The sequence below is a fragment of the Triticum urartu genome, chromosome 3A, assembly GCF_056163025.1.
Source record: "Triticum urartu cultivar PI428250 chromosome 3A, HENAU_Tu73, whole genome shotgun sequence".
NCBI classification, from domain to species: Eukaryota; Viridiplantae; Streptophyta; class Magnoliopsida; order Poales; family Poaceae; genus Triticum; species Triticum urartu.
This window is the reverse complement of record NC_141875.1, coordinates 158,353,462-158,368,944: the sequence shown is the minus strand read 5'-3', so window position 1 is coordinate 158,368,944 and position 15,483 is coordinate 158,353,462. Positions and strand designations below refer to the sequence as shown.

At 48.9% G+C, this 15,483-nt stretch overlaps 1 protein-coding gene across 1 annotated transcript; it reads left to right on the top strand.

Moving 5' to 3' along the window:
* The first annotated feature begins 3,540 nt into the window (after nucleotides 1-3,540).
* On the top strand, nucleotides 3,541-7,926 carry LOC125543434 (cyclin-A1-2). Its single transcript, XM_048706776.2, has 11 exons — nucleotides 3,541-3,959; nucleotides 4,797-5,196; nucleotides 5,304-5,437; nucleotides 6,078-6,170; nucleotides 6,264-6,397; nucleotides 6,500-6,575; nucleotides 6,652-6,728; nucleotides 6,811-6,844; nucleotides 6,937-7,086; nucleotides 7,176-7,310; nucleotides 7,407-7,926. The coding sequence occupies exons 1-11, from the start codon at nucleotides 3,723-3,725 to the stop codon at nucleotides 7,476-7,478; spliced, it is 1,542 nt and encodes a 513-aa protein (XP_048562733.2). The 5' UTR covers nucleotides 3,541-3,722; the 3' UTR covers nucleotides 7,479-7,926.
* Nucleotides 7,927-15,483: the final 7,557 nt, after the last annotated feature.

Here is a 15,483-nt window from a genome sequence, read left to right as displayed (position 1 = left end):
ACTCATCGTCGAAGATGTCCATGATCTCCTTGTCTGACTTCAAGTAGATGGACAATTATGACAGCTCTGGCGTGTGTGGAGGCTTCGACTCGTCGTCAGACGAGCTAGAGGTGAAGAGCTCATCGCTCTCCGCCCTCTACCGTCGAATAAAGCGCCGGTTGGCCTCCACGTAGGCCTCGTCCTGAATGGACTCGAGGATGGCAGAGCAGTCTTCCGCTTGAGCGATCTCATATCTGCCATGGCGAAGCCCGCAGTTGGCTCCTCCACTGGCTCCGTCGACTCCTCCTCCACGGGTTGGGGCTCCGCTTTCGGCGACTGCCCTGCCTCTAGTTGTTGCTCCCCCTTCTCATCCCCTCCGCCGCCCGCTCCTCCTCCCCTTCCCCTCCTTCCCCGGCTCTGGTGAATCTAGAGGCAGGTTGGCAGCGAAATGAGCAACGCTCTTGGCCTGGATCTCCTCCAAGAGCTGCAACCGGTGCTCCGGCGTCAACATGGAGTAGGTGCTGATCCGGCGCCTCGGCATGGCTAGATAGTGAAGGACAGCTTTGGAAATGGCGGCGATGGAGCGGAGAAAGGAGAATAAATGGGGCAGATTAGGGTTGGGTCGCCATTGTCTGGCTTAAATAGCAGGCCTTGCGCCCTCTGGCGGCATGCTGGGGAGACGCCACGCATCACGGAGCGGAGGAGGCGCTCGCCGGACTAGTGATCTATCCACGTGACTGCACAGGCCCTTGCTCTCAGTTCGACATGGCGCCCACATCAAGGCGTTTTACGAAAAAGGGTTTCCCCACGCTTTAGACTATAAAGCAACATCCAACCGATACAACCAGCTTACTAGGGCCGCAGCACAAACAAGCCCAAAAGAAAAATGAGCGAAAGAAAAAAGAAACAAATGCCGACGCCGGCAGCTCAACTAAGCAAAAAGATGACCGACACCCGCTGCACCCACCGGAGAGGAACCACCGCCCGCCAAACACTTCGAAGCCTCGCGTACCAAGCAACATCTTCATGAAGAAATGCGACGACGATGCCGCAGCTGCCCGGACAAGTCCTAGGGTTTCCCCTGGTAAGCAGATGGCAGTGGGGAAGGGGGTATCACCGACGCCCCTGGGGGAGGGTCCGGCAACGCCCACAGGCGCAGCCGCGTCGGTGGCGGACGAGCCGCCAGAGATTTCTCCCGCCTCAAAACCACCACCGCCACCTCAGACAATCGGAAGCGCACCACCCACCAGCCTGTGCCACCACGGATACCGTACCATTTTCACTGTTTCACTGAGGCCACCAACACGAGACCTAGAGGTAGGACGAGAAGACACCGGGCTCGAAGGCAACCGCAACGCAGCTGACTGGAGGGAACAACCTCCACGGCCGCGCAGAGCCGACCGGACATGGCGACAGGGACTTGCCAGGCCACCACCGGCCCGGCCGGACCGCAACGGGTCCGGACAGTCCCTCTAGCCACGCTGCAGCACGCCGGCCGCCGGAGCCACCACCACCGCAGCCACGGCCCCCTCGTCTCACCACCAGGGAGCCACGCCATCATGCCCCAGACCGCAGGCCCGCCCAGCCCAGATGAGGCCCGAAAGGGCCCAGATCTGGGCCGAGCTGGCGCCACCGGCCAGCCACCCACCGCGCCGCGCCGCCAACGCCCACGCCGCCACGTCGAGGGCACCCGAGGCCCGCAGAACTCCGCCGCCGGGCCTCACCGCCGCCGGGCAGGAGGGAGCCCCGACTCCTCCTCCAGGCGCGCGGGGAAGGGACGTCCGCTGCCGGCGGCGCCACTCGGGCACGCCGGAGGCCACTGCCGGCGGCGGTGAAGGGAGATGAAGGAGGAAGGGGGTAGAGAAGGGGAGGAGGGCAGGGGGGCGCTCCGCCGCCTTAGGGGGGCGACAGGAGAGCTGGGAAAGGGGAGGAGGAGGGGCGGAGGGAGGTGGACCAAGGGACGCGCGCGACGGCAGCCGGCGGCGGCGGGAAGGAACCCTAGCGCAGGTCACGGGAGCCCTTTTTACCGCTCGCACGAGCACCTCTTGCCACCTAGTCCCACATTTGGGCGTTCCATGTCCGCCCCAGATATAGACCAGGTACGAAGAGTGCCGGTGTCTAGGCTTTTGGGCTAAGTATGAAGAGCCCGGTTGGGTGGCCACATCCGGACACTAGTCGGGCAGTCCGACTAGACGCTTGAGATATGCGTCCAGTTGTAGATGGTCTTATCATGAACCCTCGAGTACGGGCCGCCGGTCACCGGCATGACTGAACGGTCACTGACAGCAAGCGCATCAGCATTAGCTTCGGGATCCAAAAACGGCACGGACCTACCTAGCCCGGAGGCAGCATCAGCACTTGAGCGGACAGATGCGGGCCCTGCCCCCGCCTTGCCTACTGTGACGTTACCGTAGTGCCTAGTCCATACAGTAGCTTTTCGCACAGCACACTCCGAGATCTTTGCTTGCTTTACAGCCCTGCTAGGAGAAGTCGGACTACCGGCTCGAAAAAATTTAAAACCCAAAGCCCAGAGAGCCCGCTGGCGGCACGTGCGGCTTGCGGCCCGTTGGTGGTGGCCGGTGAGGAGGAGGAGGGCAGCGCGCATCAGCGTTTCAAAGTTCAAACCGCGAGGAGGAGCAACAAAGCCGACGGACGGGGCCCACCCGCTCCCCCCTGACCTCGAGCGCACGCACGCTCCCCCAGGATGCATGCCGTTGCCGTCCCGACGGATGGACGCGATCGGGCGGAGGTTCAAACCCGCCCGTTTCCCTCCACTACACTAGACACTAATCCCGTAATTAGTTATCTTTGCTTGAAGAAATAAATAAAAGGTCCCGAAAAAAAAGGTCGAAGCGCGCTGGAGGCAGCCTTCGCTTTTCTTTCTTCTTTGGATGGACGCGTTGGATATCATGCCACGTACGTACTAGTACCAGGAGTGTGCATCGAGCGCTTCCCTAAATTGCACCGTGACAAAAGGAGCCCCCCACCCCAACCCCACCGCACGCCGATTTCAAATTTCGAAATTTGAATGGGAGAGCCGTGGGGCAATCTGTAACGGCAATAACCACATGCATGGCATTGGCAGCAACGGCCTTGGTTCTCTAACTCACACAGTGCACTAGTACTCCTGGTTTCAAAAGAAGAACCCTGCGGTGACACAACCCTGGGCTGAACTAATCCACGTGACATTTTCTCTTGTGCAATTTTTGTAATACAAAACCAAACTACGTATATACTACTACGATTTCTTTCATAATATAGGTAATGCTTTTTTCTCATGCTAAAGTTAATCTTACTCCACGCCCTCTAATTAACTACCACCACCACAATGGAAGTTTAATCCAGGTTACATTTTCTCCGGTGGCACGCCACGGAATAAACTTAAAAATCCTAGAATTATTATTCCTGAGCACAAGCCCATCTCAGGTGCACTACACAGGGCAGTTTGAATTTTAAGCGATTAGTTAATTGGCAGCCTAAACAGGCAAGTAGCCCCGAGGCAGGAAACTATTTTGAAAGGACAGGGTGTTTTTCCTAATATAGCCACCCCTCCCCCCACCCCTCTTCTTCTCCCCCCGTCGCCCTCCGCAGTCCCAAACCCCAGGGCTCTGTCTGCCGTGCCGGACACCAAACCCTCGCTCGCCTCTCCCCTCCTCCGCACCGCTGCCCTACAAATCCCACCGGAGGCCTCGGTGGTTGTGGTGGCAGCGAGCGAGCTCCCCCGCCGTCACGCCCGCGCCCCGATGTCGAGCAACTCCGCCGCCCCCCGCCGCTTCTCGTCGGCGATGTCGACCGCGACGGCCAAGCGCCCGGCCGTGGCGGAGGGCGCCGGGGGATCCAGGGCGGCGGCGGGCCCCGCGGCCGCCCAGCAGCAGGCCAAGAAGCGCGTGGCGCTCGGCAACCTCACCACCAACGTCGCCGCGGCGGCCGCGGGCAGGGCCGGCTGCGGGAAGATCGCGGTCGTCACGGCGGGCAATGCGGTACGGATCCGCGCCTGAGAGATTGCCTTTTTTGTTTGCTGTTGTGAGATGAAATGGTTGCCGTCTGGGGTTGAGATCGTGGGCCGGTTTAATTCAAATTTTGAATGGCTATTGGTTGGAGAAGGGCACGAGCGCAGGGTGCAGTCGCTCCTGCTGTTGCTTCTGTCCATGGGGTTCTACGGATGGATCAAGTGCATTGCCCTGTTCCTCGGATGGGAAAACTCTCGATGCGGAGATTTGGATGTGGTGTCCATCCTTCGAGGCTACAAGTCAAACGTTTAGTAATTTTTCTGGTATCAGAGGACATGCGCTGCGATTTATTGCCTCCTGTACCCAATCAGCAGCGTGTTTTGTGCTCTTGAAACTACAGTGTTTCTGGGTTGGCTTTGGCTTGTGATGCTTTCCATTTCATGGATCGCTCATTTTCCACTTTTCCTAAAATTGATTTTGCTTTGTATTGTTTTCCATTTCTGGGACATACTCTGCGATTGCTAATCTTCCATTTTCCCCAAATTTTGATGCCACTTTTGTGAGTGTTTCTGGCTGCTTTTTTTCACTCAATTTTGCGCCTTTACCAGCACTGCTCTTTCTGTTGCGGATCATATTTCAGCAGTTTGGTTCATTTTCTGGCAAGAATTCTCGCTGAGCGTTTATGGTTAAAATCTTACACTGTGCTAGAACAGTTTAGCACAAAGTTACTTTGGAACTTTATAATATCACTAGTATTATCCACGCTTGTTATCTGTACAATTTGTAATTCAACTTTGCTTACTGATGCATGCGTGAGAGCAAGAGATTTGAAATCGGTTATTTACCCTTTCTGAATTTGTAATGCAGAGGTTGAATTCAACTACCTCAGCTGCACCAGTGAAGAAGGGATCTTTGCCAAGTGCTCGGAATGCAAGCGCAAATCGTGGTTCGTCTGTGAAATCGGCTTCCACCAAGCCAGCTCCTGTCACATCTCGCCATGAGGGCTCCATGCAGAAGGAGAGTGCTCCTCCTCGTAAGGTGCCTACGGCGGTGCCGATTGCCGTGCCTGCCGTTATACCCTTCAGCAGCTTCGTGTCTCCTGGACATTCAGGAGATTCAATTTCCACTGACGAGACTATGTCGAGTTGCGACTCTATGAAGAGCCCCGATTTCGAGTACATTGATAATGGTGACTCCTCATTGCTCGATTCTTTGCAACGACGGGCAAATGAAAACCTGCGCATTTCAGATGATAGAACTGTGGAAGGTTTGTTTTCCTTTCTGAACATTGACAGTTATGTCTAGGGCGTGTGCTCTTATAGTGTATTTTGTTAGACCTTTTGTGATTAATGTAGTGCCTTTCTTCTTTCGCAGGAGCTAAGTGGAAGAAGGATGCTGCTGCCCCAATGGAAATTGACAACGTTTGTGACGTTGATGACAACTATGAGGATCCACAGCTGTGTGCTACTCTTGCTTCTGATATCTATATGCACTTGCGAGAGGCTGAGGTGCGCATTCTTTTCTTTGACATCTTCTTTCAGCCTGCTCCTTCAAATGTTAAGATCAGAACAGATTAGTATATCTTCTACATTACATGATGACATGATTATTGGACTTAAAAAACTTCTTCAGTTTGCGCATGTTTCTTAATGTTGCTTGCCCTTTTCAGTTTGTGGTCTAGAGGTCTGTCGGTGTCATCATAGACCTTATTGTCAATTACCAGTAGTAGCAAATTCCAAATGCTTGTTGTTAGTTGCCGAAAACATCAATCATAGATACTACATTAACATTTTCTAAGATCAAGTTCACATTAACGATTAAACCAGCCTCCAAAGAAATTATAAACTAAAGCTATTGTCAGTACATTTCAGAGCACCATACATTAATGTGTTATATTTTTCACATATTGACGTTAGGATGTCAAAAGGTAGTGTTAAAATAATGTTAGGTGGTGTATGATAGAGGAATTCATGCAGGATAGAGTAGCCCTGTTGTAGTAAGACACCCTTTAAGTCCTAATGGAGTAATGTTCTCCTCAATGAACTAAATTAAGTAAAATAAAAATGGATGTGAACTTGATCAACAAAAAGTAGATGTATCCTATATGTCTCTATGTTTTGTTGTAATGCTTTATTTATTTCTCAACAGACGAGGAAAAGACCTTCAACTGATTTTCTGGAAACAATTCAGAAGGATGTGAACCCAAGCATGAGGGCTATCCTGATTGACTGGCTTGTGGAAGTAAGCTTTTCCAGCTGACAAAGCAAATTTAGTAACAGTTTATAAGACTGGAGGTCACTCTTTTTCATTGTATTAATGCATTACTTCGTGCAGGTTGCTGAAGAATATCGTCTTGTTCCTGATACCTTATACCTGACAGTCAACTATATTGACCGTTACCTTTCGGGCAACGAGATCAATCGCCAAAGGCTGCAATTACTCGGTGTCGCTTGCATGCTTATAGCTGCGTAAGATATTAAGATCCAGCAACTTCATTGTTTATTTATTTTTCATTTACTCTTGATTGGCATTTCATTGTTAGCATACTACTTGTGCTCTTCGATTTTCAGTAAATATGAGGAGATTTGTGCACCCCAGGTAGAAGAATTCTGCTACATCACTGACAATACCTACTTCAAGGATGAGGTTAGTGATATATTGCATCGGATCGTTCAGTGTTTGTCACTTTGTCTCTGCCATTCTCTAATTAATAGATAAACAGGTTTTGGATATGGAAGCTTCCGTCCTCAATTACCTGAAGTTTGAGATGACCGCACCTACAGCAAAGTGCTTTTTAAGGTTTTGCTCTCTTTCATGCATTGGCAAATTTCATGGCTTGTACCAACTGAATCTCACTTTCTCTATTTCTTGCTTACCATAGGAGATTTGTCCGGGCTGCACAAGTCTGTGATGAGGTATAGCTCTCTTGGTCAGTTTCTGCTTGCTTTCTGCAATTCCATGGGTCGCATATTTTGTAGCATTTTACTGATTACTTTTCTTTCTACAGGATCCACCTTTGCATCTTGAGTTCCTAGCCAATTATGTTGCTGAGCTATCACTGCTTGAGTACAGTCTACTTGCTTACCCTCCTTCACTTGTTGCGGCCTCCGCAATTTTCTTGTCGAAGTTCATACTGCAGCCAGCAAAACACCCCTGGGTAACTGCAGCTTTCACAAATCTTTGCAGTATCAAGATGTTGCTTGTTTGAGCTAACATGTACTACTTCCCATTGTGAACTGGAAGCAGAACTCCACCCTTGCCCACTACACACAGTACAAGCCGTCGGAGCTATGCGATTGCGTGAAGGCGCTGCACCGCCTTTTCAGCGTTGGTCCTGGGAGTAATCTTCCTGCAATCAGAGAAAAGTACAGCCAACATAAGGTAACCGAATAGTCTTGATATTATGCCACCAAATTTCTTCAGTTATTAGGCAAGCTTATGCTGATGCTGACCTCCTCTACACCATTCTTTCCTCAGTACAAATTTGTCGGGAAGAAGCAATGCCCAACTTCAGTGCCCGCAGAATTCTTCCGGGACGCGGCATGCTAGGGGATAAAAATGCCCAGGAGTAGTTGCAGTTGCTTACTGAATTCTTCATCTTGTGGCGGGCTCAAATTGGAGCTGCGCCACTGATCCTCGCGGGCAGTATAGCTCCATCCCAAGACATGCCGGTGCCTCGCGCTTGTTTCGGGTGATCGGCAGTGTAGATTCTAGATTGATGCTGATGTCGTTGTGGTAGTGGTATTGTAGTGGTGTGCCTTTTGTTTCCTTGACTTGTCCTTCCTCTGCTCTCTGCTGTTTTCTTTCTTTCTTTCTGTACCTATAGTCTTGAGCCCGGGTTTTTCAGGTGCATGTACATTGGAGAGCGCTGCAGCAGAAGCATAAAACATCTTGTTTGTAATGGCATAATACTGCAGTCACTTGACTGGCATGCTGGGAGGCCCCTCCCTCCCATATATGAGAATGTGGTGTCGTTGTTAGTCTGATATCTTAATAAGAGCACCACATTTTGACAGTGCTAATTCTGAATAAGCTCCTGCATGATGCATATTGCTCTGTGTTCCAAAACATTTGAGTCTTCAGAGTTGTTTTCAAGATTTCTACTTGAAGCCAGAGGTGATGGACAGCAGAATAGCAGATGGTGGCTGGAGCTTTTGTGTTAGATGTGGTCCTTGACTCACAGAAAATTTAATCTATTTCCGAATATGTCATGGAGATGTTTCTCATCCCCAATGTGCAATAGAAAATTTGTAGGGCTTCCAGAGTACTGTCAACGTGCCGCTTGTTGACCATTAAGTTGCTTGTGAAACGGTCATCTTCGTCTAGTGGCTGAAGACTATAAGGGACATTCAGCATTTGGCATTTACTATGGTAGCATTCCGTTTGTATTCAGGCAATATTTAACATTATTTAGATGTATAACAAGTCTGCAACATACGATATATATCAAAAACTTCGCAGCTTTGCGCAGAGCGTAGTTTAAAAAACCAGACCGAAGAAAATCAGAACTGGCGCCCTTACCGGCATATGATAGAGGCCAGCAATTGGAACCCCTGGGAGTATCCTACTGTTGCGGGACAATGCCTCGGTCATGGTTTTGAACTAATCACTTATGCTTATGACGGGCCTACCACCTCGGGTAGGAAGAATGACTTCTTCAATGAGCTCACAACACAAAAGCCAATCAATGATGTAAAATGGTTGGCTCTAGGCGACTTCAACTAAATCTACCTGGCTAGAGACAAGAACAAAAGAAACACAAATTGTAGCAGCCTCAATCATTTCCTTCCTGCCCTTGACACATGCGAGCTTAAAGAGATACACCTTCAAAACCATCGCTTCACCTGGAGCAACGGGAGACTGAATCCTACCCTCTGTAAACTCGACTCTTTTCTACAATGCCGAGTGGGATATGAAGTTCAACTTCCATGTGCTCCATGCCATCTCCTCTTTGTTATTAGATCACTGTTTGGTCCTTCTAGCGGATAATAGGGGGCCAAAAGACCGAGGCGTTTCAAAGTTGAGAATTTTTGGACAAGTATTTCGGTATTCATTGAGATTGTGCAAAAGGCCTGGGATGAGGAGAACGTTCATGAAGAGTTGTGCCAAAGGTTAATTCACAAGCTCAAGGAAATGGGCAGCTGCTCGTGAAATGGAGTAGAAAGGTTTTCTCCAAGGCTAAGGTGCACCTCCATGTGGCTCTCCTTGTCATTCTTCGGCTCGACATCGTGCAGGAAACTGATCCTCTATCGACGGAGGATCACGACCTCCGGAAGGGCTCAAGCGCCAAGTAGTTAGTCTGGTTGTTGTGGAAAGGGCAAGAAAAAAGCAATATGCTCACATAGCCAACATCATAGAGGGCAACGCCAACACGAAGTTTTTCCACCTAAGGCTCAACGCAAGACGAAGGGAAAAAATCACATCCACCGCTTAAAGCGAGGAAGTGGATCGGGCCGATGGTTCACCGGCTGCAACATCAAAGAGAAATTCCTTCACGGGCATTTTGCGGGAACTGTTGGAAGAGCGCCATCTAGCACTACAAAAAAAACACTTCCGTGATGATACGTGTTTGTCACAGTAGGTCGCTTTTTTTTGTCATGCATGTACATCCATGACAAATTTATGACAGAATCAAGATAGTCATACCTGTGCTGTCGTAGAAGTGTTTCATGACATTACCAAAATTATCATCACGGAAGTGTCCACTTCCATGATGATAAAATCGCGCGTCACAGAAGTGCTTTCGTCAAAGATGACCGACACGTGGCATCCACCGTAACGGAACGCCGTTAAGCTATCGGGTCAGGTTTTGGATCCGATAACCCGTTAACAGCCCCGATCAATGGGGATTTTCCACGTGTAAAATCATCATTGACTGGAGGAAACACGTGTCGGCTCATCGTTGGGACAGATGTCAACCACTCATTAGACGGAAGGCGCCTATGATACGTCGACACGTGGCACGGCCCAACAGAGGCCCATTCCTGTGAAAAGGCCGGCCCGTTTGACTTGGTTAAAAGGTGGCGGGCCGGCCCATGGAAAGCTTGTTAACGACCTGTTCGCATATAGCCCATTTATAGCCCGCTAACCCAAGACCCGTTACGCCCTATCCGAATTAGGCCCAGTAGCGTCATCTGGGCCATCCAATATGATTCCAGCCCGTTTTCACTTCTGGCCCATATATGGCCCATGACGTCTTTCGGCCCATATGAGGCCCTATGTAACTCTTGGCCTATTAACGGCCCGTGGTGAAACTGGCCCGTAATGAACAGTGTATCACTTTACACCCATTAACGGCCCGTGGTGAAACTGGCCCGTAATGAACAGTGTATCACTTTATACCCATTAACAGCTCGTTATTTCGTTGGGCCGTTTCCAGCCCATGTTATCTTTCGGCTTTCTCAGAGCCCATTTATTCTTGGGCTCATTTCCAGCATTCGTTTACTTACGGCCCGTTACTGTCATTTTCTGCTTGTGGGCCAAATTCAGCCGGTGGTTACAGTCGGCCCGTTTGTGGTCCATTAATATGTTGGTCTGTTTTCATAGCTTCATCAAATACGGCCTATTAAGAATGGCCCATTACGGTCGGCCCATGAACGGACGATTCCAACTCTAGCCCATTTACGGCCATAATGCGACCTGTTATTGGCCCATGTTTGGCCAATCGATCATACGGCCCGTATAAGGCCCATTGATGATACGGCCCGTAGAAGGCCCATTGTTTGTATGGCCCGTAGAAGGCCTACTGTTTCTACGGCCCGTAGAAGGCCCACTGTTTCTACGGCCCGTAGGAGGCCCAGTGTCACTACAGTAAATATTAGCCCATGGTTATTGTGGCCTAGTTTTAAAAAATAGGTTATTGCAGCCACTAGTTAACCGCGGAAAAAGAACTGCAATGACTACAAGCAAACAAATAAACAAGACAACAAGGAAATAAGTAAGCAAGCAACTAACACTAGGCTATCACGGCTATTACACATACTACATCCACTGGGCATCAAAGTTCGCCACCAGTGCAAATATAGGGAACAAAGCAGCATATCATATACATTGGCCGTCAAAATTGGCCACCAGTGCAAATAAACACGGCAGCAAAACAAGAGCATAACTGAAACAACTTCAAAAGAGCTCAAGAAATGTTATCCTGGGTATCCACCATGCTGGCAATAAGCTTAGCAAACTGATTAGCTTTGTCCTGTTTGGCGCTAAAATCCTCCAACGCTTGCTGTTGCACTAGAAAGTATGCATCTGAATGCTCCAGGGACTTCCGCAGTCCTTCCGCTTCTTGTTGCAGCACAGCTAATCGATGTCTTTCAACTTGTAGTTGAGACTCAAGAAACCGAACTGATTCAGACAGTGAATTTGAATAGCTTGTGCAAGTGGTAGTGGCCAGTAACTCCAACACTAAACCAAGACAGGATGTGTCACTATTCTGAACCTTATCTGCATTACTTCCTTTACCGTTGCTTAATAAGGCACTCTTCCCCAATATTCTGTCAGCATTCTAAAAGAAGAAACAAGCAGACACATAACAAGTTTAGCATGTACTAGTATATGAAACTCATTTCAGTGAACCAGTTCATTAGTAAGGTGGACATGATTAAACTACCAAGTCTCCTATTGCCAAGTACCAGTACATAATAAAAGCATCAAACAAACATATATCTATGTCCTGGTAGCAATGGAATCTTAAATTAGAACAGTTGTTCTTCAGGTTTAGGCACTTGTTCTACATGAACAGAGTACAGTAAGACGCAAGAATATAATACTTAAAAATAGAAAATGAGCTCATAGACCTTACCACATTCTTGGTTCGGGACCAGTACAGAACAAGGCGTTCCCAGTCATCGTCCAGTAAATGTGTCTCAGGAGAACGTAAGGAAATTTGATGAGTTTCTTTGCCAGCGAAGTACGTTTTCTTCAGGTAATTCCGATACTGCCACCAAGCATTCTTGAAGATAGCAGAGGTATTAGCACATGTTACCTCATCCTGAGTTTCCAAATCAGTCCTTCTCTATAGAGAAAAATGGGAAAATTTGCTATATTATAACCATCATGGAGGTAGGATGTATGGGACGAAGCAAAGTAATTGCCAGGAATAACATTACTTACACATAACTCCTGGACAAACACTTGCAACTGTCATTTTCCTTCATCTTCAGTATAATATTTCCAAGATGGTAAGATACGCACATACGATTTAACAACATTAAATGCGATAGATGCTAAACTACGACTAACTGGTTGTGCTTCCTTCACAGGAATAGGTGTACTAACTGGTGGAGTTGGGGTTCACCGTGATAGTACTGGCCCTTTGGGCACTTGAGCTGCCTTACTAACTGCTCTTGTTTGGGAGCTCTGTGGTGGAGATGGTGCTGTGTCAACAGGAACTGGGTTACTATCGGCTGGGGTTGGGGTTAGATTGGGTGAAGCTGGTTCTCTGTCCATCGTAGTAGGGGTACAATCTGCGAGAGTTTGGGTTATGTGTGGTAGGGCTGGTTCTTGTGCATGTACAACCGGGGTGCTATCTCCACCAAGAGGTAGCACTGTTTTATTTGAAGACCGTGTTTTTAGTCTGCTAGATACTGGCATCACCCGCTCCAATTCAAATGGCTGATAAACAGGAAACATAGTTGAATGTACAGACATTGTATGAGAGACAGATGCAATAGATAGTGTGGAAAAAAGAGGGCATATGCACAGGAAGAGTAGTTTAATGTACAAACATTGTCGACAAATGGAAATATAATGAAGAAAAGGATGGGCAAGATATCATTCAAATATATGATGCCTGGTTAAACATGATGGCATTGCACATTTCACATATATTATGGCTGGCTAAAAGACATGAGACTACATAATTCCCGTATATGATATAGAAACTAAACAGGTGGCATTACAGAACATGTCTAAACTAAGCAGATGACATATATGATGCCAAAAGTAGGCACTGCAAGGCAACATATGCATGATATGACTAACATCATCATGCCAAGGTAGAGCAAACACCTTGGGGGGTAAATAGGAGTGGTCAGCGGCGTTCAAATCCGCCTTAGAACAGATATCTTCCTCTGGATTACAATCTGGAGAGGGGTGGGGAGGGTTTGCCATTGAACCCACCATGGAGCGATGTCTGCATGACATTGTATTGCCGCGCAAAACTCTTCTCTTTTTCTCTACATGTTCAGCATGACTGTGTACAATATCTGACATGCATACGAAAAAAATATGGTGAGATTATGTAAGGAGAGCATGCAGAAATTTAGAGTGATGGTAACAACCAGTGGATCGATGTTTTTCCGTTGAACCAAAATATCCCTAATGGATCAACGTGAATGCATAGTAATAAGTGATGCAACAAGTGTACAACCTCTTTGCTGTAGTCGTGTCGACCTCAGCATCATTGGGTTGGTCGCTGAAGCAGTTGAGGCAGAGATGGCTGTCGGAGGTGTGGAGGAAGATCTGAGGGCGATGTAGACGGCGTCCAGGGCACTGCTCTGTTGTGATGGATCGTTCTGTCGTTGGAGCAGCTCCGGTGAGCCGTAAGACGTCAAGGCTGAAGCAGCACAAGACAGACATCGTCAATCTCAAGTGGGATTCTAATAGCATCTCCAATAGATGATGTAAAATGGATGTAAAATTAACATCACCAAAATCCACCTGACTACAATAGATGAGGTAAAAACTGTTGATTCTAACTTAACTGTCGAAACTGAAATTTACCGTGGAATCTGAATGCTACTATCGAAACTGAACGCAATGGTAGCAGAGAGGCACTTGACATGTAGTTTAGGGAGGGCTTGCAGTTCATCTTCAACCTGCACCCCCCTGAGCCGCCAGCCACCACCGGCCTCGCCGCCGGCCCCAGTGCCGCCTCGCCGCCCTGAAACAACTCTCCACCGCTGCCCCGGCTAGCCCTCTAGGCCCCCCGCCCCCACCCTGAACCCTAAGATAGGTAGTGGGGTACCTCTCCGGCGAGCCCCCGTCCCCGCTGCGGGTGGTTCTTCCTTAACTCCGGCGAGCCCCCCAACCGCTGAAAATCGACTAACCCAAAAGTCGATTCAGTTGACTGAAGTGTGGCTTAATCGGAGCAGAGCAGCAGCACGAGCGAGGGGGAGAGCAACAGCAGCAGCAGATCCGGCTGGTATGGCCGCCGCCGCCGAAGGGGCCTCGCACTGGGGGAGAGCCGCCGTGGAGATGTCGCCTGCGGCGCCGGCTTCAAGGTAGCCGCTCCATGGGGGTGCGGGATGGAGCACCGTCGGTGCCGGGAGGTCGAGTTAAGGAGAAGGTGCGATGCGATGAGTGTATAACCTCTTTGGTGGCGCCGAGTAGGCCTCGGCTTCGTCCGAGGAGTCGGTGAGGATGCTGCGGTTCCGGTGGAGCAGGTTAAGGCTGCACTGTGGGGATGGAGCAGCCGCGATAGACGAGGCGATCGTCGGAGCAGCTCCTTGGAGGTGGAGGACGGGGCGGCTGAACAGGCGGGACGGCGAGATGGACAACAGATCCTCATCCGGGGAGGTGGACGAGGGATGGCGAGCTGTTGCGGTGGACGACGTCGTCGGGGAAGAGGCTCCGACTGGGCAGTGGTGACGTGGCGGACGAAGGAGGGTGGGGTTTCACGGCTGGAGCGGAGAGGTTATGGCAGCCTGGGATTTCGAATGGCGAAAAGGGGGCGATGGGAGGGGGTGAAACATGACTTAGGAACACGCTTGTCCAAAATGTAGGGTGTGTTACAAAAGTACCCCCACCGATTTGAACTAGCGGCCTTTTCGGCTTAGGGTTAGAAGGGGGATTTCACGTGTCGGGATTTGGCAGCTGGAGGGAGTTTTCGCGCGCATTGTAATTTCGGGATAGCAAGGCGCGGGTTGTGAAGGCGCCAGTTTTGGGAGCACGATATCTGAATTTTCGGGATATAACAAGACACAGGTTGAATTTTAGGGACAAGCCTAACATGTAGTAATATTGTACTTGTACATACCAAATCAATTCGTACTTCCCTCAACCAAAAAGAAAACGAAAAAATAAAACTATTCACACCACACAAAGAGAGAGTCTTGCCCCGTTTTACTATACAAATGCTATTCAAAGCTACTCCCTCCTTCCATCTATATAGGGCCTAATGCGTTTTTTGATGCTAACTTTGACCAAATATTAGAGCAATGATATATGACATGAAACTTACACAAAGCACACCGTTAAATTCGTCCGTGAAAGGTTCTTTCAATGATATAATTTTCACATTGTGCATGTCATGTACTCTTAATCTTGTCAATAGTCAAAGGCGGTCTTAAAAATCTCATTACGCCCTATATAGATTGAAGGAGGGAGTATGAATCCATGTTATGTCCGATTAAAATTTTTCGCTTGCTGTATAATGCATGTAACCTATTCATACCAACATTTTAGTGCAATCCAAATGTCTATACTACCGCTGCAATTCGAACTAAATTTGAATTCGTTTCTCTATTTCAATAAGAATCTACAATCATGATTGTTGCCAACTTCAACCATCATAGTTTCCTTGCTATCCGCCAGATATAAATCAGACGGCCTA

Excerpts from the sequence above, each read along its gene's own strand:
- LOC125543434 (XM_048706776.2), top strand. The coding sequence starts at position 3,723 with ATGTCGAGCAACTCCGCCGCCCCCCGCCGCTTCTCGTCGGCGATGTCG. Across the intron at positions 6,398-6,499 it reads GCTTGCATGCTTATAGCTGC|TAAATATGAGGAGATTTGTG; the intron begins GTAAGATATTAA and ends TTCGATTTTCAG. Across the intron at positions 7,311-7,406 it reads AAAAGTACAGCCAACATAAG|TACAAATTTGTCGGGAAGAA; the intron begins GTAACCGAATAG and ends TTCTTTCCTCAG.